General features: G+C 53.6%; 9 protein-coding genes across 9 annotated transcripts; 5 read left to right on the forward strand and 4 right to left on the reverse strand.

The window, feature by feature from the left end:
- Nucleotides 1-84: 84 nt before the first annotated feature.
- BDZ83DRAFT_606536 (uncharacterized protein) lies at nucleotides 85-1,038 on the reverse strand. Its single transcript, XM_060507387.1, has one exon. The coding sequence runs from the start codon at nucleotides 802-804 to the stop codon at nucleotides 490-492; it is 315 nt and encodes a 104-aa protein (XP_060369114.1). The 5' UTR covers nucleotides 805-1,038; the 3' UTR covers nucleotides 85-489.
- A 3,859-nt stretch (nucleotides 1,039-4,897) lies between these two features.
- On the forward strand, nucleotides 4,898-8,675 carry BDZ83DRAFT_738306 (fungal-specific transcription factor domain-containing protein; the record flags this gene model as incomplete). The annotated part of the gene is made up of 5 exons (XM_060513021.1): nucleotides 4,898-5,100; nucleotides 5,209-5,233; nucleotides 5,431-5,448; nucleotides 5,600-8,241; nucleotides 8,305-8,675. The coding sequence occupies 5 exons, from the start codon at nucleotides 4,898-4,900 to the stop codon at nucleotides 8,375-8,377; spliced, it is 2,961 nt and encodes a 986-aa protein (XP_060369115.1). The 3' UTR covers nucleotides 8,378-8,675.
- Nucleotides 8,676-9,585: 910 nt separating this feature from the next.
- BDZ83DRAFT_569006 (LysM domain-containing protein) lies at nucleotides 9,586-11,499 on the reverse strand (the record flags this gene model as incomplete). Its single annotated transcript, XM_060504138.1, has 2 exons — nucleotides 9,586-10,578; nucleotides 10,717-11,499. The coding sequence occupies 2 exons, from the start codon at nucleotides 11,497-11,499 to the stop codon at nucleotides 9,586-9,588; spliced, it is 1,776 nt and encodes a 591-aa protein (XP_060369116.1).
- Nucleotides 11,500-13,017: 1,518 nt separating this feature from the next.
- BDZ83DRAFT_569125 (Arv1-like family protein) lies at nucleotides 13,018-14,013 on the forward strand (the record flags this gene model as incomplete). The annotated part of the gene is made up of 3 exons (XM_060504155.1): nucleotides 13,018-13,260; nucleotides 13,331-13,490; nucleotides 13,550-14,013. 3 exons carry the CDS (start codon nucleotides 13,018-13,020, stop codon nucleotides 14,011-14,013), a joined length of 867 nt encoding a protein of 288 aa, XP_060369117.1.
- Nucleotides 14,014-14,379: 366 nt separating this feature from the next.
- On the reverse strand, nucleotides 14,380-14,773 carry BDZ83DRAFT_748522 (ATP synthase subunit H; the record flags this gene model as incomplete). Its single annotated transcript, XM_060513623.1, has 3 exons — nucleotides 14,380-14,512; nucleotides 14,611-14,694; nucleotides 14,763-14,773. The coding sequence occupies 3 exons, from the start codon at nucleotides 14,771-14,773 to the stop codon at nucleotides 14,380-14,382; spliced, it is 228 nt and encodes a 75-aa protein (XP_060369118.1).
- Nucleotides 14,774-14,916: 143 nt separating this feature from the next.
- On the reverse strand, nucleotides 14,917-16,664 carry BDZ83DRAFT_606559 (uncharacterized protein). The gene is made up of 2 exons (XM_060507388.1): nucleotides 16,192-16,664; nucleotides 14,917-16,121 (listed from the first exon to the last, which is right to left on the reverse strand). Exons 1-2 carry the CDS (start codon nucleotides 16,234-16,236, stop codon nucleotides 15,243-15,245), a joined length of 924 nt encoding a protein of 307 aa, XP_060369119.1. The 5' UTR covers nucleotides 16,237-16,664; the 3' UTR covers nucleotides 14,917-15,242.
- A 1,093-nt stretch (nucleotides 16,665-17,757) lies between these two features.
- On the forward strand, nucleotides 17,758-19,879 carry BDZ83DRAFT_569085 (putative N-acetylglutamate synthase; the record flags this gene model as incomplete). Its single annotated transcript, XM_060504148.1, has 3 exons — nucleotides 17,758-17,802; nucleotides 17,875-18,036; nucleotides 18,092-19,879. The coding sequence occupies 3 exons, from the start codon at nucleotides 17,758-17,760 to the stop codon at nucleotides 19,877-19,879; spliced, it is 1,995 nt and encodes a 664-aa protein (XP_060369120.1).
- A 780-nt stretch (nucleotides 19,880-20,659) lies between these two features.
- BDZ83DRAFT_569188 (BAR domain-containing family protein) lies at nucleotides 20,660-21,842 on the forward strand (the record flags this gene model as incomplete). The annotated part of the gene is made up of 4 exons (XM_060504161.1): nucleotides 20,660-20,803; nucleotides 20,877-20,959; nucleotides 21,023-21,623; nucleotides 21,681-21,842. The coding sequence occupies 4 exons, from the start codon at nucleotides 20,660-20,662 to the stop codon at nucleotides 21,840-21,842; spliced, it is 990 nt and encodes a 329-aa protein (XP_060369121.1).
- An 801-nt stretch (nucleotides 21,843-22,643) lies between these two features.
- On the forward strand, nucleotides 22,644-23,842 carry BDZ83DRAFT_606572 (ETC complex I subunit conserved region-domain-containing protein). Its single transcript, XM_060507389.1, has 3 exons — nucleotides 22,644-23,357; nucleotides 23,448-23,552; nucleotides 23,611-23,842. Exons 1-3 carry the CDS (start codon nucleotides 22,801-22,803, stop codon nucleotides 23,675-23,677), a joined length of 729 nt encoding a protein of 242 aa, XP_060369122.1. The 5' UTR covers nucleotides 22,644-22,800; the 3' UTR covers nucleotides 23,678-23,842.
- The last annotated feature ends 69 nt before the right edge of the window (nucleotides 23,843-23,911 follow it).

Here is a 23,911-nt window from a genome sequence, read left to right on the forward strand (position 1 = left end):
ACAATACGCACACGGTACAGCGATACAGGTCATGGGACTGTATGCTCTAGTACCAGGAAACTTCAGTTATGTTGGGAACAGAACCAAGCATTCAATGCAAGCTGGCAACCTCTAGGGGGAACAGCTCGTAGAGGAAGAGTAACTAGAGGAGGACTATCGAACGGAAGAAACTGCATTACCCAACAAACATGCCAAACTGGTAAACAGCGCGGGGATGCAGATACTATCCAGTCGTCGTTCCTCCGGACGATCGTGGATCGCAGTCATCCCAAGTTCCCAAGACAAACGCAGTAACGGCCTGGAAAGTTTGCGGCGTCTAGAATCCCAATATTGACAGAATCATTTGTCACCTGCTGTGCAACAATTACAAGACATGAGCACGGTTTGACACTCATACACACTCTACTAGGGCCTTACAGACAGACACGACACACACCAAAGAAGTACACTGGCGGCACACTAGGTAAAATCGTACAGCTAGTATCCCAGTCACCTTGGTGCCATTTCTTGCTCGGGTTCCGCGCGCGGAAATCTTTCATGAGCAGTTCGACTACTTACACAGGAGACTAATGAACTTTCTGGTCGCAACGTCAGTGCTTCCCACCCTGGGGGAAGTGCCGTGCGCCGGGCCAACTCTCGAGTCCACCACTTAAGCATATCGCCATGGCAATTCTGGATCTTTAGCAACCAGAATGGTGGTGGTGGTGGTGGTGGTGCCGTGGGTGCCGTGTGCGCCGGTACCCTTGCCATGGCCGAGGAGATGCTGGCCGGCAATCGGAAGAGCCCGGTGAGAAGTGAGCTCATCTGCCCTTTTCTGTCCCCTCCCCTATTAAGTGATCATGTAGAATTTGTCCGGTTCAAAGAAGGGTCTCTTTTGAGAAACCTGGAAGACGCTGACGCTGCATGATGAACACTATACGCACAGAGAGCAGCGTGGCCATGCAGTCGAGGTCGTGATCATATGCTTTTTCTCGGCCCCTCAGGATTTCTGGGCGCTACAAAAGAAGAAATCCACTTTAGAGAGTCGAGACACACAGCAGAGCGTGGTCCTTACCTAAAAAGGTAATACATGCGCGGACCAGACCGTTTCGGAGCACACCCCCGATCCATACCCTTACCGCGACGACGATTCCTTCAGGCACTATCCGTACCGTACTTACTTTTGTACGGAGTAGTGTAGGCTCTGTCCAGTCGTGCAGCTGCGAATAAGCAGGAGCTCATCACCAACAACTGATCATCGTACCGCTCGCTGCCCGCACCGCACCGCACCGTTCCTGCTCCTTACCCGCATCTGCGCGCGCGCCCAGCCTGCACCCCGCCCTTTCCGCCGTCCTCCGTAGACTGATACCTAGCATACCTACCTTGGTATACGGAGTACCTAGTATTAGTATACAATTTTTTACGGGCCTGCTCCTGCGCCTTTGCCTGGCCCCTGCAGGCCATCAGGTTCCCTTGCCTTGCCTTGCCTTGCCGTAAGCCTGGCGGGGTGTCTTCTGCAACCACAATCCCGCAACCCGCACCCTTAGCAGTCCATTCCCCGTCCATCACGGCCAATTCCATCTCTTTTACCCCAGATCTAGCGGGTTACGCCCAGCCTCACCCTCGTCCACCACCCATACCGTACCTATCCGGTCCGAGGAGGGCTAAAAGAATCATACTCGAAATGGATGGCCGGGGAGGAGCGGAAGGAGTGGATTCACCTCCTCAGTCTCCTTCGTTCCCAACATGGATTGGCGCATGACTGTTCGACCAGTGGCGTGGGTTGGATTCTGAATGACTGCCACCTGCGGCAACAAACACTGCTTCATGTCCGGCTGCCTCACTCTCTAACCCCCTACGTACCCTAGGCATTCTACACTATGTACATATGGACTTTGGGCGTGCCATGGCACACGATCATCCGTCTTCGCCGGAAGCCGGGACCAGCAGAGACGTTGGCGGGGGAGGGGCAGCGATCCTGCGAGCACTGAATACCGGTAGCACCGTTTGGAAGGTCTCACATGCTTGCCCCGTAAACGTTTGTGGCTTTTTCTCTCGCTCCATTCCACCGGCCTTGGGTACACACTCCGTCGAGGCTGCCACACTCACCCACGAGACCACAATCTCGGCGTCAACAGCCAAGGGGACCTTCAAGCTAAACCATTGGCGGCGGCAGAGGCGAAACCTGGCACTCGACACGGCACACTAGTCACTGGTCACGCAGAAACTACATGCTAAAGCAAGGACGGAGACGGTGTGATTCTTTTCATGCGTTGTACCTGGGAACTTGGTATTGGTGTCAGCTCGAGTAGCCGGGTCCTTTCTTCCAGACTCCATTTATCATCTCCAATGTCTATAATAGAAGATGGCTCGCTCCCGTCCACGCATATCTTGTCTGGGAGTAAAACACCCAAGCCTCAAAAGCAAGCATAGCCGCAGGTTATCAAGGGAAGAAACACAAGATAACGCCTGTTTTGCTCCCGCTGCGTCCTCCAAAGTGGGAACACGTCGAGCCATAACTGGATCCGATATTTGAGAAACCGAAGCTGGGGCCAGACGACCAGCCGGACCTCCCTCCGTGATACCTGCCTAGCCTTACCACTGTTCCCTCGTGGTACGGACACAAGGCAGATCGTCCCGGGACAAGGGCAGACGAGTTTACCTTACTTACACGGGAGCCGATTGCGAGACATCGAGAAAGTAGCGAGTCAACGTTAAGAAAAGAGGGCAGCGCATCGCCACATACCACAACAGTGGGTCGCTTACAACGCTGAACCTGGGAGCTAGACGACAGCGAGCGATAGAAACGCCAAGGGCTCTATGCTGTGAATCTAAAGCTGATTGCCTTTTCTGTATTTGCTGGTGAACAGACCAGTAATGTGAAGAGGGGGCTTTGCTCAACAAGGAACCCGAGCAGCGGCAGACCGGCAGATGCAGCGGGAATCTGGGTGCGGCACGACTTGGTTGGGTTTCTAATTCCCCGATCTATGATATCCCGTCATCGGCCGAGCTTCAAACCTACAGGCGACAACTCTGTCCGATCTTCAGACCAGGGAATCTGCCTTATTAGCGTCCACAAAAAAAGGACAACAGGGTATCTGAGTAGGAAAACAGGGTTCTAGACCAACGTACATGACAGCAGCTCCAGCTCTGTAGGGATATTGTTCTTGGTATGTCATGTTGTAGTTTACTTGAAAGGTACGCGACCCTTCCAGATTCGCCCTTTGCCGTGGTTATACTCATTGCTGAACTTCATCACCATCTGTCTTCTGTCTTCTCTCTTTTTCACTTTTTGTCTCTTTCTTTTTACAAATCAGCTTAGAACCTGGGCAGGCAGATGATATTCTTCCTGCGCGAAGAAAACAAAACGATCGAGTACTGACAGTTGTACACGGCAGCTTATTGCCCGAGTTACACGACAACAAGACACGCCGGACAAAGCAGAAACGTCCTCACAAAGGTCAGGAGGTCACCCATCTCCTGAGACCAAATTTGAATGGCTGTGCTTCAGTGGCCAAGTGTGCCGAATCTTGAAGAGGACGGCGACATTGAGTTCCCCGGAGTTGTGCTATTGAAGCAACAGCAACAGGAAACTCATCAACATTATCATCGAAACGAAGAATTATCACAGCAAAACTACTTTGAATTTGAAGAAGAGACAAAACAAGACATCGGGTTTCCAGAATTGGGCAAAGAAACCGACAGTGAGGTTCGAAAGCACAGCCTCGACCATCACGTCAGTCGCGACCTAGACTTGAACTTGAATTTCAGCCTTGACCTCGGCATCGACGGTGACATTGACCTTGCAGCGGCTCAGGTTGACGCGGCCGAATCTGGGATTCTGACAGAGAACAATTACAACGCAATTGCCGGTCTGCGGCAACAAAGCGAGTCCAATCCAACGTCAGTGCTCTTCCCATTCCATCAGCCGCAGCAGAGACAACAACAAGAAGAAGAACAGACGGGGCAACATCAGTTGTTGTTTGATACGGGCACATCAACGGATATAAGCTGCAGTGCAGGGGAAGAAAGAGCAGAAGAAAAACGAGAGGCAAGAGTTGCAGAGGTACCAACGTTTGCATTGCACCTTCCCGGACCTCAACCTGTGTTAGGTTCCGGACCTACTATTGACCCATCTTTTTCTCTTCTGGCATCATCCACAATATCAGCAACATCATCACAACTTGAAGGAGCAACATCATCAGGAGTCGCAGGACATTCGGCAGAAGTGCATTTTCCGAATTCCATCTCATCAATCTCCAGCCCCAGCAGCTCCGGCACTAGCAGCTCCACTGCCCCCAGTTCCACGTCCCGCAGGCCCATCCTCTTCCCATCAGCACCGGCGCCAGCACCAGCACCAGCACCTGCATCAGCATCAGGGGAAACACCATTTGCCCACTCCCACTCCCACCACTCCTTGTTCTTGCTGACCTCACCCCCCCTCCACCCGCATCCGCATCCGCACCCGCACACGCACCCGCACCCACGCCACCTGAACAATCCTCGCACACATCAGAAGCACCAGAAGAAGTACCAGAAGCCTTACCAGCGTCAGCACCAGGGCCATCACCTCCAACACCAACACCACGCCCACTCCCCGTACCCAGCCGGCCAGGCCAGCCACCACCACCACCATAATCACCAGGCTCCGCTGCCTCCGTCCATCCCAGTCTCAGTCTCAGTCTCAGTACCAGCACCACCAACACCAGCACCAACACATCCAGAGTCTGCGCCAGAGCCAGACGTTGTTGCGCCTGGGCCACCAGAGCCAGTGACTCGGCCGCTGCCACACCTGTTCCCTCCCACTGGCCCTCCTCCCATTACTAGTCGACCCGAGAAATTCGTCGACGAACCTCTTCACCACTACCCTCACGACTCCGTCGCAGCTCGCGCTTCACGGTCGCCCATGGATGTCGATATGTCGTCGACCGACCTTTCGGCTCAGCAGCAGCAACAGCAGCAGCAGCTCAACCAGCAACAATCACCACAAAAATCAGAGTCGCCATCACAGGCCCCAGGGACCTCTACCAATCCAGCTGGTACGAGTCCCAACGCTCAAGGTAGCTCTGCTGCTGCTGCCGCCGCGGCCGCGGCCGCTGCGAACCACTTGAGTTTTCGCAGGTTCGTCCCTCACCACCGACCCAAATCCCGTCAAATTCTTTCAATAGCCATCTTCCAATCAATGGCGGATGTAACCTGTGTGCTAACATGTTTTTTTGATTCGAATAGGCAACGAGCTTCTAGAGCTTGTGAGGTACGTAGTCTCACACCTTTATGTTTTGTCGCGCCCGCCATTCCGTGGCCCCTCTGCCCACTTTGTGCCGAGGTATCGCTACTCGCGCCGCGGCGCTGCGTTGCGCTCTACTGGTGCAATGCTGCCCTTCGAGATCTCACGCCCACCTCTTGTCGACTTTCCTTTATCTGAATTAAAGCTAATCTTGCATTATACAGACATGTCACGCCCGCAAGGTACGAACAGTCTTATTTTCTACTTGAGTGTTTCTCTCGTGGGCGATTGAGCTTCCGAGTCGGCCGATTCCTACCCACAACCAATTTCCACCTACCCCCTCCTCCAATCGACACTTTTCGCCAAACCTCTTCGTCTAATATCTTTGTCTAGGTACGATGCGACGCCGCGAGCCTCGGCGTGCCCTGCACGAACTGCGTGGCCTTCCAAATAGAATGTCGCATTCCGACCCCTAAGCGCAAGAAGACTACGAATGCCGGAACGAACAAGGATTCGGACAGGTCTGCCTCAGCTTCGCCGTTTCCACATGCTCCCAGTCATGGGCTAACTGAGGTGTGCTCCAGCGAGAAAGGAGATAATGCTGAGGAGCGTTCGCCGAGAGCTCCCAGTGTTCCTGCGCCGGGACCTGGGACCTTCCCGCCGCGGACTCCTGCTGTCTATCACACCACAGATGGCACGCCGTCGTCCACCTATACCGAGTCGCAAGCCCGAAAGGAGGAAGTCGACAGTGGCACATATCTCAACCTGGTGATGAAACCAAAGTTCACGAGAGCCCCTATAACGGATGCTGGCAGGGTCGCGTATCTTGGAGAGTCGTCCAATCTGACCTTGCTTGTACACGATCGACAAGGCTCGTCAGACGTAGTCCACTATCCTCTACCCGAAAATGTGAGGGGCTCCAGGGCCCGACTGACCGAGCTGGATAATGTCGAAATCGATATCCTGCACCAGCGCGGTGCCTTCCTTCTACCGCCGAGATCTCTATGCGACGAGCTCATCGACTCCTACTTCAAATGGATCCATCCGATCGTTCCGGTCATCAACCGTACCCGCTTCATGCGACAGTACCGCGATCCCAAGAACCCACCGTCCCTTTTGTTACTGCAGGCTGTGCTGCTGGCCGGCTCAAGAGTCTGCACAAACCCACAGCTGATGGATGCCAATGGTTCGACCACGCCCGCTGCCCTGACCTTCTACAAAAGGGCAAAGGCGCTCTACGATGCCAACTACGAGGACGATCGGGTGACCATTGTGCAGTCACTATTGCTGATGGGGTGGTACTGGGAAGGACCTGAAGATGTCACCAAAAACGTGTTTTATTGGAGTCGAGTCGCCACCATCGTCGCTCAGGGTTCTGGAATGCATCGAAGTGTTGAGCAGTCACAACTCAGTCGCTCCGACAAGCGGCTGTGGAAACGAATTTGGTGGACTCTGTTCACACGAGACAGGTCTGTTGCCGTTGCTCTCGGCCGACCAGTCCACATCAACCTCGACGATTCCGACGTGGAGATGCTCACTGAGGATGACTTTATCGAGGATGATGGCGATCGTAACAGCGAGTACCCACCGGATCCCATACACGTGCAATTCTTCATGCAATACGTCAAGCTTTGCGAAATCATGGGCCTAGTGTTGTCACAGCAGTACTCGGTAGCCTCTAAAGGACGACAGAGAAACGCTATCGACTTGACCCATAGCGATATGGCTCTCGCGGATTGGCTCCAAAACTGCCCAAAGATCGTGTACTGGGAGGTTGCTCGACACCACTTTTGGTCAGCCCTGCTGCATTCGAATTACTACACGACACTTTGCCTCTTACATAGAGCTCACATGCCGCCCAATGGAGGCAGTCGTTTCCCTGATGATTCTCCATATCCCTCACGAAACATTGCGTTCCAAGCCGCGGCTATGATCACCTCGATCATCGAGAACTTAGCAGCTCATGGCGAACTTCGATTCTGTCCGGCATTTGTTGTGTACAGCTTGTTCTCGGCCTTGATCATGCACGTCTACCAAATGCGGTCGCCGGTCCCATCGATTCAGCAGGTAACACAGGACAGGTTACGAACATGCATGCAGGCCCTCAAGGAAGTGTCGCGAGTTTGGCTGGTAGGAAAGATGGTCTATACCTTATTTGAGTCCATCATAGGAAACAAAGTACTCGAGGAACGGCTGCAGAAGGCTGCGGGCAAGAGGCACAGAAAAGCGCAACAGGCGTTGGCACAGCTAGAGCAGCAACAGCGGCCGCAGGACGTTGCCAAGAGGAAGTACGACGACATGGCGATCGACTTCAGCGTCAATACTCCAACACCCCAAGAATCTTACGAAAGATCGCGCCCGCAGACCCCTAGTCATATGAAGGGTGACGGAGGTCCAAATCAGCAGACGATGCCGCCTCCAATCACATCACCCAATGTGAGGCAGAACGCAGACACGTTCATGGGCGGAACCTCCTCCAGGCCGCAGACCAGACCAGCGACGCCCTTTAACCCTTCATTCTCGGTACCAGCCACACCGCCAGACCTCTATCTTGTTACACGTAACTCGCCCAACATCTCTCAGTCCTTGTGGGAAAACTTCCAGCCCGACCAGCTTTTCCCAGACAGCGCAAGTATGCCAGCATTCCCGCACATGTCACCGCCACCGAATCACCATGGCATAGATACGGGCCTCATGGCGCAGCTGCAGAATCAAAACACGTCCCATGGTCTACCGGCACAAAATTCTCAGTTCCAAGCACGGGGCCCTACCAAACAAGGATTGAGTGGAAGCCCTCAACAAGGCACGAACGTCCTGGGGTCTGGCATGCAGGGTTTCCAGCAGCAGCAACCGCAGCAGCAGCAACAGGCACATGGGCAAGGGCAGAGCTCCAACAACAATAACAGCCTCAACAGCAACCTCTGGACAGCTAATTTCGACGGCTTGATGCCGGATGGACAAAGTCCAAGTGACAGCTGGAGTACAGGATCAGCTCAAGGGCAGCCTGTTCCAAACACGCTCAATGTTGAAGATTGGTAAGTGGACGCCATGACAGATCTTAACAAAACGCCGCAGAGAGCTAACATTATCGTGCTAAGGTTCCAATTCTTTGGCATTAACAATGGTGACCTGGCTAGCATGAATCTCGATTTGGGGTTGGGACCCCAATAGGGTGAATTAGTATGACGATTTTGCGCGTAGACCACCAGCCGTCTCCAATGTATTTGCAATCAAAGTTGACTTATGACTTGCACATGGCGGGAAGGTGCATAGCGGATGTATCGCCAAATGATACCATCTCGTCACGGGAGCTTCGTGTTTACTTAGTAGCATGTGTGGGAAAAGTCAGGACATTCCTGGGCGAGTGACCTAAGCAATCAATGCATACCGATTCTTTAATACAAGTCGAGGGTTCAAAGTTGAAAAAAGACACAAAAAATATGCCACGATGAGAATACATATTACGTTTGCGCATGGTTCTTAATGCGTGAATAAGAGAAAACGGGCTTTTACGTGATACGGCTAGCCACTTGACGAGCTTCAATCCTGGCGTCTACCCATCCGGTATGCCCAGCTCCGTTATACTAATGGCACAGAGAGTACCTTTTGAGGTTTGACTTATCCTAAATCAAGCATAAGAGGTTGGAACATGTGTTCACATAATCGCCCTGCATGTAGTACAAACAGGCAGGCATATAGGGACCACTTTGAGTTAATCCTATAGTGTGACCTCCAACCGTATAGAGCCGTTGAAGAGTACACTAAAAGTTGGTACTGAAATCAAGGACCAGAGCAATGTGAATGTGGTATTGGAAAAGCTGGCTGGGGAGCTTGAATGAATATTGTATAGCCAAAGACTGGGTGGTTTCTAGAAGCTGATAGAAAAATTGTATCTTTTCCCCTCTCTCCCACCTCCGCCTCGCTTCAGAAAGAACCATCCCGTCAACGAACCCCTTGATTGCCTGCCCGCCAACCAACCCCTGGGTTGACGACCCAATCTTCTACTGCTCCCAAAGTCTAATGTTTGAAATAAAAGGTTGTAAACAAAGATAAAGGGGGTGGTGGGGGTTAAACAAGCGGTGAACCTAAGAGGCTGAATGCCCAACCTGACCGGCACACTCACTTTACAGCACACCCCTCCTTCTGTCTGCCTGCCCTTCCCTCAATGCCCGCTAACGCCTATACAATGCGCAATCACTCCAACACGAGTCCCGACACCTTTACATATCGCCCCTGCACCCCATGGGTGTATCTTCTTTATGAACTTGGATCACGAGGTGTGTCCCCGCCGAGTCTTTGTTTGAAGAGCACCAATCTGTGGTCCCTAAGTCCAAGCTCTTCCTATTTCAACGAAATAGACAGACTTGTTTTGAGTAAGCTCAGTCCGACTTTTTGCCCTTTGCTGCTGCTTCAGTGTTGCTCAAACCGCGTCTCAAGACGGACCCCTCTCCATCACTCCTCCCACTAGAGCCAATCGTCATGGGCGCAGCGTCAAGCAAGCCTGTGCTGGTCACTCCGCCGCTGCTTGCTGGCATGGGCAGCCTTCCATCATCACTGTTTGTATCGGTCAACTCGATGAGGTCCAGATCATCTGGCTGACGGCTTCGGGATCCCAAGGTAGGCGTGCCCGGAGACTTTGCAAACGCGCCTCGAAGCCATGTCTCCACTGATGCTGCTGCGCGGTCTAAGCCAGAGCCTTGTCGGGATGTCGCCGACAGATCCTGTCCCTCATCAAAAGGACTTTCCACAATGCCGCTGCTGGAACCCGGTCGAAATCCAAAGTTTGCAGTCTCGGATCCCATGACGGAAATCGATGGCAGAGACTCGTCGATGGCAATTCCAGGGAGGTGCTTCTTCGCCCAAGAGTTCAGATAATCTTTCTCCGGGCCAGGTGCTCGTACACTTCGCCCTAAAGAGCCTACACCTCCGGGCCTCCTCATCCATGCTGGCCGGGTATCACCCGCATCGCTACCCATTCTGCTTCTTGATGATGCCGGAGTCGATCGCCCTGGAGTGCCGGGTAGGTTTGGCCGACTGCTCAAGTTGCTCTGGCGTCGCGATGATGGCCTACCGACTTGCTCAGGACTCTCTGTGAGTCCAGCTGTTATAGCCGCGGCATCGAGAGAGTGTCTCGGCGTCGATATGCTTGAGGTGCTTCGGAGGCTCTTCTTCCGTCGTGGAGGGAAGTACCCAATAGTTTTGCTCGACACGCGGGCGATCTCAACTGGTTTTGGAACAGAATCCAGTGTAACCCATCGAACGTGAGACCAAGGAGGCTCTTCCTGGTCTTCGTTGTTGGATAGTCGAGACGACGAGCCGTTTTGAGTAGGCAGACTGAAGAAGTCGACTTGTTGTGGTTGTGCCGAGGTCTGCTTACCCCATCCATGAGCGCTTCGAGGTTCCGGTGTTGGGGCGAGCAAGTCAACATTCTGCCCCTCATGCGAAGGCGGCTCGCAAGGGCGGCCTTTGACTTCGCATGCATCTACTGGAATGGCAAGCCACTTGCGCACCAGTATGTCTCTAGACCACAGACCGTTTGCCTTTCTGAATGCATCTTCGCGGCACCTGTACTTGAGCACTATGCCGGCATAGGTGTCAGTTGGTTGCACATGGTGAATATACACCAGTTGATCTTGGACCTCTTCTTCCTGTGGTGCGTCCCTGGCGATTTCGTCCGAGTTTCTCTTCTTATACTTGCCCGAGACATCAAGGCCTCCGTTAACTCCATCGTGGCTTTCCAAAACACTCGCTGTCCGGGCCGCCTTGAGAGCAGCATCTCTTTCTGCGAGAGAGCCCGCCGCAATATCTCTCTGCGCAGGCCTACTATTGGGGGGCGGCGCTGGACCCCAGTCTTTGGGGGCCTTTCGTGGCGGGGTAGAGTAGTCTCTTTTCAAAGGGTTGATGTTCGTCCGTCTCCCTTCCCTGTGATCTGACTCGTAGCCCGCATCGTGGACACTTCCGCCAGACAAGATGGACGAAGCAAGCCCTTGGATAGAAGCCCAGCCTTGCGACCATGTGGTATCAAGGAAACTAGCCGAGTTTGGTGCGGTGTTGTTTCGACGGGCGGCGGAGGATGCACTTCGACCACCGGACTTTGAGGCATCGCGGGATAAGTGGCTGGAAGGCATGGGGCTTGGCTCACGGCTTGGTGAACGCAAGGCAGAGAAGGAAGCCGACAGCTTATCCAAGGGTCCTCCGGCGTTGGAGGAATCCTCTACAGTGCTGATGAGGCGCCGGTTGCGTGGGCGGGCTTCGGCATCATGACGTGCTGGCATGAGGGCCGAAGAAGACATGTGTGATGTCGACCCAGCCGGGTTTAGGGAATCTGCCATGATGGAGCAAGGCCGCCCACCTCGTCGCTTGGGTGGTAGGCAGTTGAAAGGGAGGGCATCAGCGCGTGGCTTCGATCATCGACAGTATTTCGGTCGCTTGGAAGAACGGGAATAGGCGATCTAGGTCGGCAGCGCCGTGGGCGACTTCGGAGTAGGAAGCACAGAAGGTTGCAAGCGGTAGGGAGGTCGAAGGAGCGGGCGATAAAGTATGTGTTTCGGTCAAGGCGGATTAAGTTCACAGGGGATGACAAAGTGTCGCTCTCGCGTGTATCTCGAAGGGAAAGGCAGCTGAGGCCAAGGGAGGAGCGGGTGCAGTAGTCGTTGGTCGATTGAGGAATGAATGGATGGAAGTGATGTGTGAGGGCCGAATGGATGGACAATTGGAACCGTGGTGGTGTACCTTTTCTTTAGCGTATGCAGTAGTAGCAAGCATGGAAGCAAGCAGTGACAAGCAGCAGTGGACGGGAAGCGGTGGTAGGATGGCGACCGTGGGTGGTGGCAGCGGGAGCGAACCGTATGTACGTATGCGATACTGTGGACGGAATATGGGCACCTCTCCACTGGGTTAAGTGTCCTTCCATTGAGGTGCTGAGGCGGCGGGCTGCACTGGGGTCCGTCGAGGGATGTGGGCCGGAGTTTGTCAAGGGACTTGAAGGGACGAGACCCTTGGCCAGCCGCCAAAGACGACCTACGTAATCACGCACTCAGAACTCTCTGAAAGGTACCTTACCTCCGAACCTCGTGGCTCGGGGTACTTAGGTGATGTACGGAGTAGGCAAGGTACCTTGGGTACCGAGGACTGCTTGTGGCTCCCTGTCCTGTCCTTACTGAAATGATTAGCGGTCCTTCCAGTGGGGACGAACAGGTGGCATTCCTATAATCCCCCAATTCGCTTGAGGCCTGGGCTGTTTGAGAAGTCCCAAGTTAGCAGCCTACGGACATGAAACCCCAGCGGTGGTGGGGGCAGATAATGGGGAAAGGGACATGACTGTCAGTCCTAATTACTGGAGAGGCCTGGGACTCCCGGGAGAGTCTTCATGTTCGTGGCTCGCCCACCCAGCACCTGCAGTAATCGTTTTGTCCCTCCTGGAGTCTTGCGGCCTGCCCCTCCGCCGGCTGGGGACATGAACCGTGCACGGTACTTTCACTCCTCCGACTCGACGTTCCGCCCGGCTCCCAGCGGCCCCACTCGAGCACTTTGTGCAAGCTCGCGGTCGCGACAGGTACCTCTTTTTTTCCCCATACTGCAGAACTCCAAAGTACGAAGCTGGACTGGAACCCAAGAATCTGGCGCAGCGCAGAGAGCTCCTGTGTAGACGGCCACGACCATGCATGCTACGCGTTGCAATCGCCAATATCATTAGTCGCATACCGTCGAACAAGTTTCAGTAGCGAGCAACAGACGATACAGCAGCTACCCATGCCGAACGATCCATCCCTTTGCGACGTCTTTCGACCCTGACCACCCGCCAGCTTGCGATGCCGATTTGTATCGAGTGCCGCCATCCGGTCAAGACACTATGGACCAAATACTCCAACGCTGACGACAAGTCGAGCGGTCACAATATCCGTCTGACCGTTTGCAGAAATTGCGGCCATTTTTGCGACAAATACGTCGAGCACGATTTCGTCGTGCTGTTCATCGATCTCGTCCTCATTAAACCCCAGGTCTATCGTCACCTGTTGCACAATACCTTAATGAAGGATGACGACCGTTTTGATGTAAGTCATGGGGGGAATTTGCGCCCTGTATCTATCTACAAGATCCTCGCTGACGATGTTTCTACCGCAGTCATCTATTGTACGACTCGGCATCCTGTTGCTACTATTCGACGTCTACTTGACATGGGCGCGCATTGAGAAGCAGACGGTGCCCATCTCTGCTCGGGGCGAGGGCGCAAATCTGGGCAGCTTGGCACAGCAGTCTATCGTGTCCCAGTATTTCTTCTTCCGTACGTATTATGAGGCATGTCAAGGGCTGCTTCAGAAGGAAAAACTAACGCTCCGGCAGTCATCCTTTGCGCTTTGTCGACATTTGCCTTCCATATGAGCATTCGCTTCCTGACTTCGTCCAAGTTCTCTCCGCTGAACTTCTTCAACATCTTGCCCCGATATTCGCGTCCAAACTCCGTCTCGACCGCACTCCTCGTCTCGTCTTCGACCAAGCTATTCCCGATCCTCATGGTCATATGGCAGTACGATGTCCCAGCTGCGGCTCGGTCGCTGGGCTGGGCCGTCGTAGCAAACAACGTCGAGGCCCTTCGTATTCTGCTGGACTGCGGCTACGGGGTTGCTACTTTACTCGCCACGCTGGGAGCTCTAGCCCGGTGGACAGTGGGACGCAGTGTTCTCTGGGCTGCTGGGCTAGATGGAGTCGATTCCATCGGAGAGACGAGCATTGCTGCAGATGGCAAAGCCCTCTGGGCTCTGTTGATGTACGTGAGGGAGTGGGCAAGTGATCTAGCCGCAGGATAACAGGCAGTGTATAGCTGTAGAAGCCAGGCAGAAGAGTTGCATGTGTAATATGTACCAGCTGGCAGTGCGTGAATCGATGCTGCATAACTAGCCGTCTTGCCATCTCAGGTGCCTACCCAGTCCATCCGTAATCCTCATCGCCACCGGACTAGTATCATCTGTCGGCATCTTGAGCTACAGATGCGAGGCGGCACTCTTCAACAGCCAGTCACGCGCCGTTCGTTCTATATGACAGAACCCTAACAAGCCCCTTAACGCCGTCCTTATGAAGTTGCAGTTGTGTAAAATCGATAATAGTACATCGCACCCATGGCGTTGCATCTCGCTCTCTTTCGCCCTTCCATCATCACCTCGAATAACAGGTCGTTAATGGTGCACGGCGCTCTCTCGGAGGTTGCTGCGTTTGGGTTCGATCAAGGGGTGGAGCTGGGCGAGGAACGTGATGGCCCACATGAGGTAGCAGCATGCGAGGGCAAGGAGGAGGGAGGATCTCCAGATGCTATAGATGATGGTCAGCTGTGTGTCTCTGTCGCAATGACGCAAGCAATAGTAGTTCTCCGATTGCGGCATTTTGCTTCAAGTGGAGGGAAAACATACATCTGGGTGTCGCCCTTGGGAGACAAGAACCATGCGCCAGCGCCCATCGCGACGACGATGACGAGGCCGACGAAGATGCTGTACCTATTGTTCTCTCATGTCAACACACATCGATCGCCGGAGTACGCTCGTCTATGGGAGGGGGAACACACCCTTGCGCCATTTTTGCTGCTCGATTCGGAAGAGGGTGTGGTTTTGGGGGATGTGCAGGTATGTCGGGTTTCGCGTTGATGTCGTCGTGCTGCTGCGTCGATTGCTTCTGTCGTCGTTGGGAAGGCTGAGCTAGGTAGGAGGTTCTGGACGTCAGTTGTGGGTGCAGCTGTCGGTGCAGTGCACCAGCCGGCAGCTCGACCGTTGCTGGTGATTAGTCATTCCTGTCTCTCCACCCTTCCAGCCTACCTATGAATCTGTCATAGGCAAGGCAAGAGCTAAGTATTTTGTAAGTCCATTTTCAAGTCACTAATACTAAATCCTATAACTCGAGGTTCGAGTAACATATGCCTTCGATTTCACGTCATGCAACTAAATAAGAATCAGTCTTCTGGTATGATTTTTTCCCTTTTAATTTCGTTTATGTTGCGCATAAGTCTTTGAGCCGATGCCTTTTGAGCCATAGCATTAGGAGCCCTTGCTCAAGAGTCATTCTCGTACTTGAGGCCAGCTTCCTTTCTTACGGCGCCATAGATGCCGGCCATATCGCCTGACGGTCCTACATGCTCCTTAACAATTTGTAGGTGCCTATCGGCATTTTCGATGTTTGGCAGTCGTGTCCCTGCGGCTTTGGCAATAGCCATGGCGTGCCCGGCGTCTTTCCTCGCCAAGTCAACGGCGAAGAGCGGTTCCTCCCTCTTGTAATAGTCACCCTCCAACATACGCACCGAGTACGCAGGGTAAGGACTGCCACCGAACATGGCATCGACAAACTGCTTCACGTAACCGGTCCCGAGCCCGCTCTTCTCGGCAGCCACATATGTCTCGGCGAGCTGCTCAACCATGCCCAGGATGACGGTGTTACCCAGTACCTTCAGCGTAGACGCCTTGTGATACGGCTCATCAGCCATGTTGATCTCGCGAGCCGCCATGGCATCGATATAAGGCCGGATCTTCTCGATCGAGGCCTTGGGTCCGGCAAGCACCAAGGTCGCGTTGCCAGCCGCTACCATGGCAGGTGCTCCGAACACGGGTGCGCAAATGAACTCGGCACCCTTATCCAGTACCGCCTTCGCGGCCGCTTCTGAAGCGCCGGGAGCAATGGTTGAGCACTCGACAAAGACTTTGCCCTCGAGTTTCTGCTGGGCTGCGGTCGCGAATATTTCCTCCACTGCCTGGTCGTTGGCAACGCACGTGAAGATGATGTCGGCCTGCGCGATGGCGTCCCCGAGCGACTCGACGACCTGCGTCTTACCGGCGGGCAGGCTCTGGCTCAGGTCCGTGGCTCTCTTTGTGGTGCGGTTGTAGATGAGGAGTGGTTTGTCAAGTTTGGACTTTTCCGCAATGTTTTTACACATACCCTGAGCAGGTCAGCTCGCATATCGCAATCGGGACGGGGTGTGGCGACTCAAAACTCCGGGGACGACTCACCCTGCCGATGTTGCCGAGGCCGATCCAAAGAAGAGTCTGAGCCATTGTGAAGTATAGTGTTTTGAAGATGATTGTGGCTGACAAGGATGTCTAGTAGTAGATGAGTTTGGGGCAGAACTGTGCAAGTTAGAATACAGCGGAATACAAAACGTTAAGAGAGAAGTGCGTCAATAGTGAGAATGAAACCTATGAGAAGTTCTATGAAGTTGGTGACATATAAGCGGCGGCATTAACATGCCGGAAAGCCCCTCAGGGTCTTGGTCAGTTGAGTTTGAAGAGCGAGGTGACGACAACGGCTTTGCCCGAGCGGGGTTGCTTCGGTTCATCATAGAGACCACAGCGGCACTTTCATCGGTAACTTGGGACAAACAATGGGAGGGGCTAAGAAATTGACTAGTATAGTGAATAGATAGGAGCACCTCGAGGTTAATGGAACAGTATTATATCAGTAACTGGAGTAAGGCAAAGCAATTTGTCAAGGAAGGCACCTAGTGTCAACGGCGCAATTGAGAACGTGTGATCAACCAACGGGCTTATAACTTTGCTCCACTGCATAAAAAGTAGGTACGCTTTACAACTCATCCAGGATTACTTTTCCACGCCAACGAAGCCCAGATGTCGGGAGCGAACCTGATACGGACTTGAGCAAGGCAGTCCGGCTGATTAGTGTGTATCTACGGCTGTTCCCGTCCTCGTAGCTGTGCCTTGGGGTGCCAAGCAGTGAGATTCTTATTAGTAGATTAACTACAGGTAGTTGTGTTGGTTGACGGCCGTTGGTGTAAGTCGTGCGAAGGTGCCGCTCATGAAGTTTTTGCCCCTCGTCACATGCTGAGCCATTTTTTCAACATGCAAGCAATTGAATCGGGAGTGCACGGTAAGAGAGATGAACCGCGCCAATTGTTGAGGTTTTTTTTTTCGATTGGCGATTTGTCTTCCTTTACCTCGTCTGCTTGTCCGACAGCTCGCCTCGGTGCTACGGTAATACTTGACGGTCGCCGATGGCGGTCCCCATGATGGAGACCTATCTGTTCTTATCGTCTTATCAGTACGCCCTTTGGTAGGTCACCTTGACTCACAAAGTGGGAATTTCTCGGTCGGGGGGACAGGGCGGGTTGCAGTTCGTGCTCTCCCGGCCACAGCCAAGGTCCCTTTCCCTTCGTCACCGACTCTTAAAGTCTGCCCGACTTTGTTTCTGCAACTCCATTCAAACAGGCGCGATTCAGTGCTCAGACAGATCCTAAGGACGGCGTGGCAGTCATTTGCATGGCTGTCTGAAGGGATGGACCTGCTTTGACCCTCCCCTCGCTCACGACGCTGCTATTACGCTGCCTCTAATCGGCTGGTCACTCGGTCACAGACTCTAGCTTCTTTTATTTCCTTCGCTTGCCTCAGTGTTATATCTGCTCTTGCATATACTCTGTAAGAAAGGAACAACAGGATTGTGTCCACCCGGACTTATTTTCAGATACCAGACCGCCTCGCCTTCTACTTGGCCATCATATTGCCGCTGTAGGCCAACGAAGCACATCCACGGCATGCTCTACATCTCTCGCCGTTATCGGTAAGATGCGGTCTCCAGCGTTGAAGCAAGCAAGCAACCTGGTTGCAAGGGTATGCGTCCCAACTCTTGATTCCAACACGTCTCCAAGTCGTTATGCCCAGGCCTGACAAACTTCACATTAGGCACCATTCGCTCTCGACTCTTGCAGCCCGCCCAATTGCAGACTTTACCACCGCCCGCGGTTAGGTGGCACGCGCCAAGAAGAGGCCTTGCAGAGTGCTCTTTCAGCAGTCCGCCATTCATCCAGCAATCAGGCCCGTGAGAGGCAACGAGCAGAAGACAGAGTACTTAATGAAACCCCGCTTCGTTTCTTCTTTCAATCTCTGACAAGAACTGCAGGACTTTATTGTATCTGTCTTAGAGGCCTCGGCCACTCGTCGTGATGCTAAAGGCTACCTTCAAAAATATGCCCCTCAGTCCGGCGAGGATGGCTCCAAGAAGCGCAAAGTTTCCAAGTCACAAGAGGGACCTGACCAAACTTATTCGTCCGTTCGAGTCATCAATCAGGCGCCAAAGTTCATTCAAGGCACTGAGTTCAAGGCCGAAACCGCCATTCCAGAGGGCGAACCCATCAACTTGGCGATTGTCAAGATACGCCTTCCACAGGATGTTGACGATGAGATGCTGAGTGCTATCGCCAAAACCCTGACCCAACTTAGGAAACTAGGACTCGTCAGTCTCATTGTCCTCGACGGAGGACAAGTATCGTCCCGAAAGCTTCTTCGGGAGCAATCCTGGAGAGTCCAGCAAGCCATTGAGACATTTGGCGAGCCAGGTAGCATTCTGCTCGACCAGTGCATTGCCGAAGCTGAGTCGCAGACGGCACAAACAAAGGGGTTCATGCCGTCGGGCGTTTATATCCAGCACCCGCACCTTCTGCTGCGAGCTCTGCGAGACAATGCGATTGTTGTTGTACCCCCAGTCACTATGGCACACAACATGAAGAGCATCGACGTGGTGGACGCTGACGAAACCATCATTGCACTCACCAAATTTTTCTGTGGTCTTCAATTCAACGCCTCTGAAAGCCCCGTTGGAGCACCTGACTCCAGTCTCAGTCCTGGAGCCAAGGTTGCCTCAGTCGAAAAGGTCATCATCCTCGACCCAGCTGGAGGCACACCTTTGTCGGATGCACATGATGATTCGTGTCATCGATATATCAACTTGGACCAGGAATTCGAGGGCATCATGTATGGCCTCACACACCCTACAGGATCAGAAGCACGGCGAGGTAAATATCCCGAGAATGTGCGGCAGCTCCACGCTCGAAATCTCGACCTTTCAAAGAAGGTGCTTGCGATGTTGCCCTCGACTTCTTCTGCCATAATCAGCACCCCATCGGCTGCAGCAAACAAGCCGATCCAGCAATTTACAAGCGTCACAACACGTAACCGGCAAAATCCTTTGATTCACAACCTGCTAACGGATAAGCCCGTATTTTCGTCATCACTACCGCTCGACCGGGTCCGCTCCGGGAAGAAAGGTGACATGGCGTCCGGCGAGACCCATGTGGCAACTTTGGTCAAGCGCGGCATGCCACTTACAGTCTATCCCGATCCTACAATCAGTGCCTGGGTGCCACCACGGCCTGGCGGCCCGCGCCTGAGGCTCACAGACACCTGTATAGACATGCCACGACTGGTCAATCTCATTAATGACTCCTTTAATCGGGAATTGGACGTTGAGCACTACTTAGAGCGTGTCAACGAGAACCTGGCCGGTATCATCATTGCAGGCGAGTACGAGGGTGGAGCAATCCTGACTTGGGAGAAGCCTTTCGATCTAGATGAAGAGACTGCGTACAAGACCGGTCGACTGGTTCCGTACTTGGATAAGTTTGCAGTTCTCAAGAGCCGCCAGGGAAGTGGTGGAGTTGCAGATGTGGTTTTCAACGCAATGGTCAGAGGCTGCTTTCCAGAAGGCGTCTGCTGGCGTAGCCGACAGGACAACCCCGTCAATAAGTGGTATTTTGAGAGATCTTTGGGCACATGGAAACTCAAGGACACCAACTGGACCATGTTCTGGACAACGCCACACCTCCCACTGAGCGACCCGAAGCTGTTGGATTACGAGAACGTTTGTCGTTACATTGAACCATCATGGGCAGACACAAAGCCGCCTGACTAAGACCTCTAGGAGTGGCTTTGAAGAGCAGCCCCCTATGGCAGTATTCCATTGATTGGGAGGTGGGGGCCAGAGGAAGCTAAATGCATCAAAAGGAAATCAAAAAGCGAGATCAACGTTGAATCTATGCGTGTCACACATGAATAGTCTTAGCCGAGCCATTGTAAATGTCTACCTATCCGTTGACGCCACTAGCTTCTCCGTGGGACTTAGTTGAAGGAGTGTCACCTAGTAAGGTACCTATTCTTTGAAAGTGCGATGGAGAAGAGACACATATGAATAAATCCTGAAGTTTCCACCTGGGACCCCAAACCCAGCTAGAATCTGCATGACGAACTGCTCCTCGGTATCTTTGAGTAAGGTAAGGGAGGGATGCATCCAACAGCTGCGAGGAAACAGTGCCATCCAAAGATGTGTTGGAGCCAGTACGTACCGGGACGTGTTCCATAAATCACGTGCGCTAAGGTAGTGTGCACCCATTCCCTGCTTGACTGATCCACCTGGCCAGCTGCCCCTGGGTAGCTTGTGACAGCATGCTGGAGGTTGCTGTGCAGCCAATTTAACATACTGGATACCTGTCTATCTTGCTTCAGGTCGCAGGCAGGCACGAGGCAGAACTCCCGCATCTACAACCCACCTCAACCCGTCCAACAAGCATTATCGTCAGTGCCGACTTTCCCGCAGCAACCGAGTTGCTTTCTTTTCCCACCCTACTTTGTCCTATCAAACCACCGCCAAGATGGATTTCAAGAATCTCGGCAAGAACTTCACGTGCGTTGTCGCATGCCCTTCATGTCAGCGGTCGCGAGTGCTGTATCCAGGCTGACGAATTCCCAACAATGCAGCTCCTTTGGGGCCTCGATCACCCCTTTCGCTTCCCGTACTTTCCAGTACACCAAGGAGCAGCTTGGCCAGGCCGAGGACAAGGTACTTTGATTTCCTTGCGCCGACCTGAGCAGTTATTCAATCAAGCAAGAGCTAATCTTCTCGTCCTCCATAGACCCAGCTTCCTCCCGACTACATTGATCTCGAGAAGCGCGTCGATGCACTCAAGCAGGTCCATCAGAAGATGCTGGCTGTGACGTGAGTTCTCGATGGAGAGGCCCCATGAGTCGAAGATCGACCACTAACACCAATGACCCGAAGCTCGCAATACTCGAACGAGGCCTACGACTACCCGCCCAACATCAAGGAGACCTTCCAAGACCTCGGCCGTACCGTTAGCGAGAAGGTTACTCTTCTTTCGTCCGCTGGTTCCCCGGCCGAGGCCCAGGCAGCCCTGACCGCCCCCCCTTCGGCAAAGCCCCAGCCCAAGACCTTCAACCATGCCATTGCCCGGGCCAGTCTGTCCAGCAGCCAGGTCCTTCACCAGCAGCACACCGGTACGGGCGAGGATCCCTTGGCTACGGCGCTTGAGAAGTATGCCTTGGCTATGGAGCGCGTTGGCGAGTCCCGCATGGCCCAGGACGCTCAGATCCAGAGCCGCTTCCTTGCCGGCTGGAACACCACCTTGAACACCAACCTCAAGTTCGCTACCCGCGCCCGCCAAAACGTCGAGAAATCCCGCTTGACTCTCGATGCCGCCAAGGCTCGCGCCCACGGGACCACCTGGAAGATGGGCCCCGGTGCCACTCGTCCCGATGATGGTCAGCCGCAGGAGCTGAGCCCTGAGGCCCAGGAGGAGATCGAGAAGGCCGAGGACGACTTTGTCACGCAGACTGAAGAGGCCGTTGGTGTCATGAAGAATGTCCGTACACCTGAACTTTTTGTCTGCACGAAATCGGTGATTGCTAACTCTTTACAGGTTCTTGATACCCCTGAGCCCCTTCGCAACCTTGCCGACCTGATTGCTGCTCAGATCGAGTACCACAAGAAGGCATACGAGATCCTGAGCGAGCTCGCCCCGGTTGTCGATGGCCTGCAGGTTGAGCAGGAGGTTAGTCGCGCCTCGAACTACGAAGTATAACGAAGACCGATCCGTGCTGACGCCCTTTCGCTGCAGGCCAGCTACCGCAAGAGCCGTGAGAACGCCTCTTAAGCGGTTGGAAGTGAGCGCCTATTTTCTTGATCGCCGCCGCCTTTGCAGTACTAGCAGCTTCATCATACCTAGATTTTGGTTGATGTCTAGCGAGCTATCAGCATTCCGCGGATTGATGTACTTGAGAGTTGGAGGAAGCCCGATTGCTTTTATTGCAGCCGGTATGGCTAGGGCCGCGTTTGTTACGCACCATGCATCGTTGAAAGACGGCTTGTTTCCACTTCAGCCATGTGTGGCTTTAGGGACTACTTCGATTCATTATCGACGCCTTAAACCCTCATGGTAGGGTGTGAGAGCGTCCTGATCGCGTCGTTCAAGGTTGATTTGACGACTTCTGAATATATAGTTGTTTTCACGTCTGACGAGTTCCGTACGACTACCAGCAACTGTGACTGGCAGTACGGCTTGGTACTGAATTCCAAATAGCTTGTCCATTTTCTCAATTCAGTGCCAGCCTGCATGCCTACCTATCCATATGTTCATGTGGAAAAGTCTCTCATTAGTCGTGATACCAGTACCTAGTGAGTGCATTGTCAGTGGGGCATTTTGCCAATGACAATGTTGGACTTCCAAAGTGCCGTCGACTGCTTCACTAAGAATCACAAGTAAAACATGGAATGCAACCGAGGTCTCCGAGCTTGTCAAATGCGTGCATTGTATTATAATAAATGCTACGAGAAAGAGACGCAGATTTGCGCCTCCGAAAGTGTCTGAATGACAGAGTAGAGTCACGTGATCTGGGAGTGCTGACTTATGTAAGGAAATCTACTGGTCAATGAAATCCAAGCGACACTGCATCCCCCAGTACTGCTGTCGACCTTGCGCTCCATAGCTCAATTCACCGAACACCCGCGATCTCCAATTCGAGCCAATTGATATCGCAATCATGCGGAGAACACTTCGCCTGCTCGCGGGCGTCAAGCCTGCTCGTTATCTCGAAGCCGGCACCCCGACAGGTCTCACCGGCCTCTGGACGCACAACAGCCCGCGGTCGACACTGCTCTACCTGTACGGTACCACCCTCGAGAAGCTCCAGACGGTCCCCGAGTCCTCCCTCTACCGCCAATCGGTCGAAGCCATCACGAAGCACCGCCTCAGCCTCGTCGAAGCGACGGTACCGCCCGGATACCCCGAGTGGGAGAAGAGGGCCGAGCAGATTGTCAAGGAGAAGCCCGAACAGTTCCGCCTCGTTAGCGGCCGCGTCGACGGCAGCGGCGCGCGGACGGTGAAGCTCGGCGGCAGGACGTTTGTCGTCGCGACCCAGCACGAGGAGCAGGACGTCCGCTACGAGGAGTGGGACGGCGAGAAGGATGAGGGCGGTACCCTGGAGGGCCCCCGTAGCGAGGCCGAGCGAAAGGACCACCAGCTTCTCGCCGACCGCAAGGACCTGAACGACATCGCCAAGGTGCAGTGGGAGGCGGAGCCGCAATTGACAGCCGACCAGTACGTTTTTTATTTTCCCGGAGCAGGACCATCACATTGAGACGGGGTTTGCTGGCAACGGGGAAGGGGGCTTATACTGACCTGTTCTAGGATTTCCGAGTTGGAGACCAAGATCGGAGCTGGCCTCATTGAGGAGGTCATTCAGGTTGCCGAGGGCGAGCTGAAGCTCGTGGATGTGATGACGCAGGCCAAGGTGTACGTTCTTTCCTCTCTCAGCCCTTTTCTCCCGACCTTGCTAACAGCCAATAACCAGATGGGAGGACCTTGAGGAGAAGCCTGTTGAGGGCCAGTGGACTTACTTTGAGCGCAAGTCTGCGTAAGCGGATGCTTCGTACTGCTGAAGACACTTGCGAATTCTAGATAATGTACATTAGGCGACTGTGATGACCAAAGATACATCGAGATGTTGCTTTTTCCCCTTCCTATGGCTTGCTACGCACATCAAGGCAGTGATCGTGAAAGTGCTTTTCCCCCTACGTTCTATAATGGACTATGGGGTTCAGCCCAAAGACATCATAACAATACGACCGTTGTTGGTTGTTGAGTGTTGTTGG

This window comes from Colletotrichum acutatum (assembly GCF_030867785.1).
Source record: "Colletotrichum acutatum strain CBS 112980 chromosome Unknown BDZ83scaffold_13, whole genome shotgun sequence".
NCBI classification, from domain to species: domain Eukaryota; kingdom Fungi; phylum Ascomycota; class Sordariomycetes; order Glomerellales; family Glomerellaceae; genus Colletotrichum; species Colletotrichum acutatum.

What these genes read in the sequence shown, in the direction of transcription:
- BDZ83DRAFT_606536 (XM_060507387.1), bottom strand. Translation starts at nt 804, where the DNA reads ATGAGCTCACTTCTCACCGGGCTCTTCCGATTGCCGGCCAGCATCTCC.
- BDZ83DRAFT_606559 (XM_060507388.1), bottom strand. Translation starts at nt 16,236, where the DNA reads ATGGCTCAGACTCTTCTTTGGATCGGCCTCGGCAACATCGGCAGG. An exon ending in GCCTCGGCAACATCGGCAGG is followed by an intron (nt 16,122 to 16,191) that starts GTGAGTCGTCCC and finishes TGACCTGCTCAG; the next exon opens with GGTATGTGTAAAAACATTGC.
- BDZ83DRAFT_606572 (XM_060507389.1), top strand. Translation starts at nt 22,801, where the DNA reads ATGCGGAGAACACTTCGCCTGCTCGCGGGCGTCAAGCCTGCTCGTTAT. An exon ending in CCGCAATTGACAGCCGACCA is followed by an intron (nt 23,358 to 23,447) that starts GTACGTTTTTTA and finishes GACCTGTTCTAG; the next exon opens with GATTTCCGAGTTGGAGACCA. An exon ending in GTGATGACGCAGGCCAAGGT is followed by an intron (nt 23,553 to 23,610) that starts GTACGTTCTTTC and finishes GCCAATAACCAG; the next exon opens with ATGGGAGGACCTTGAGGAGA.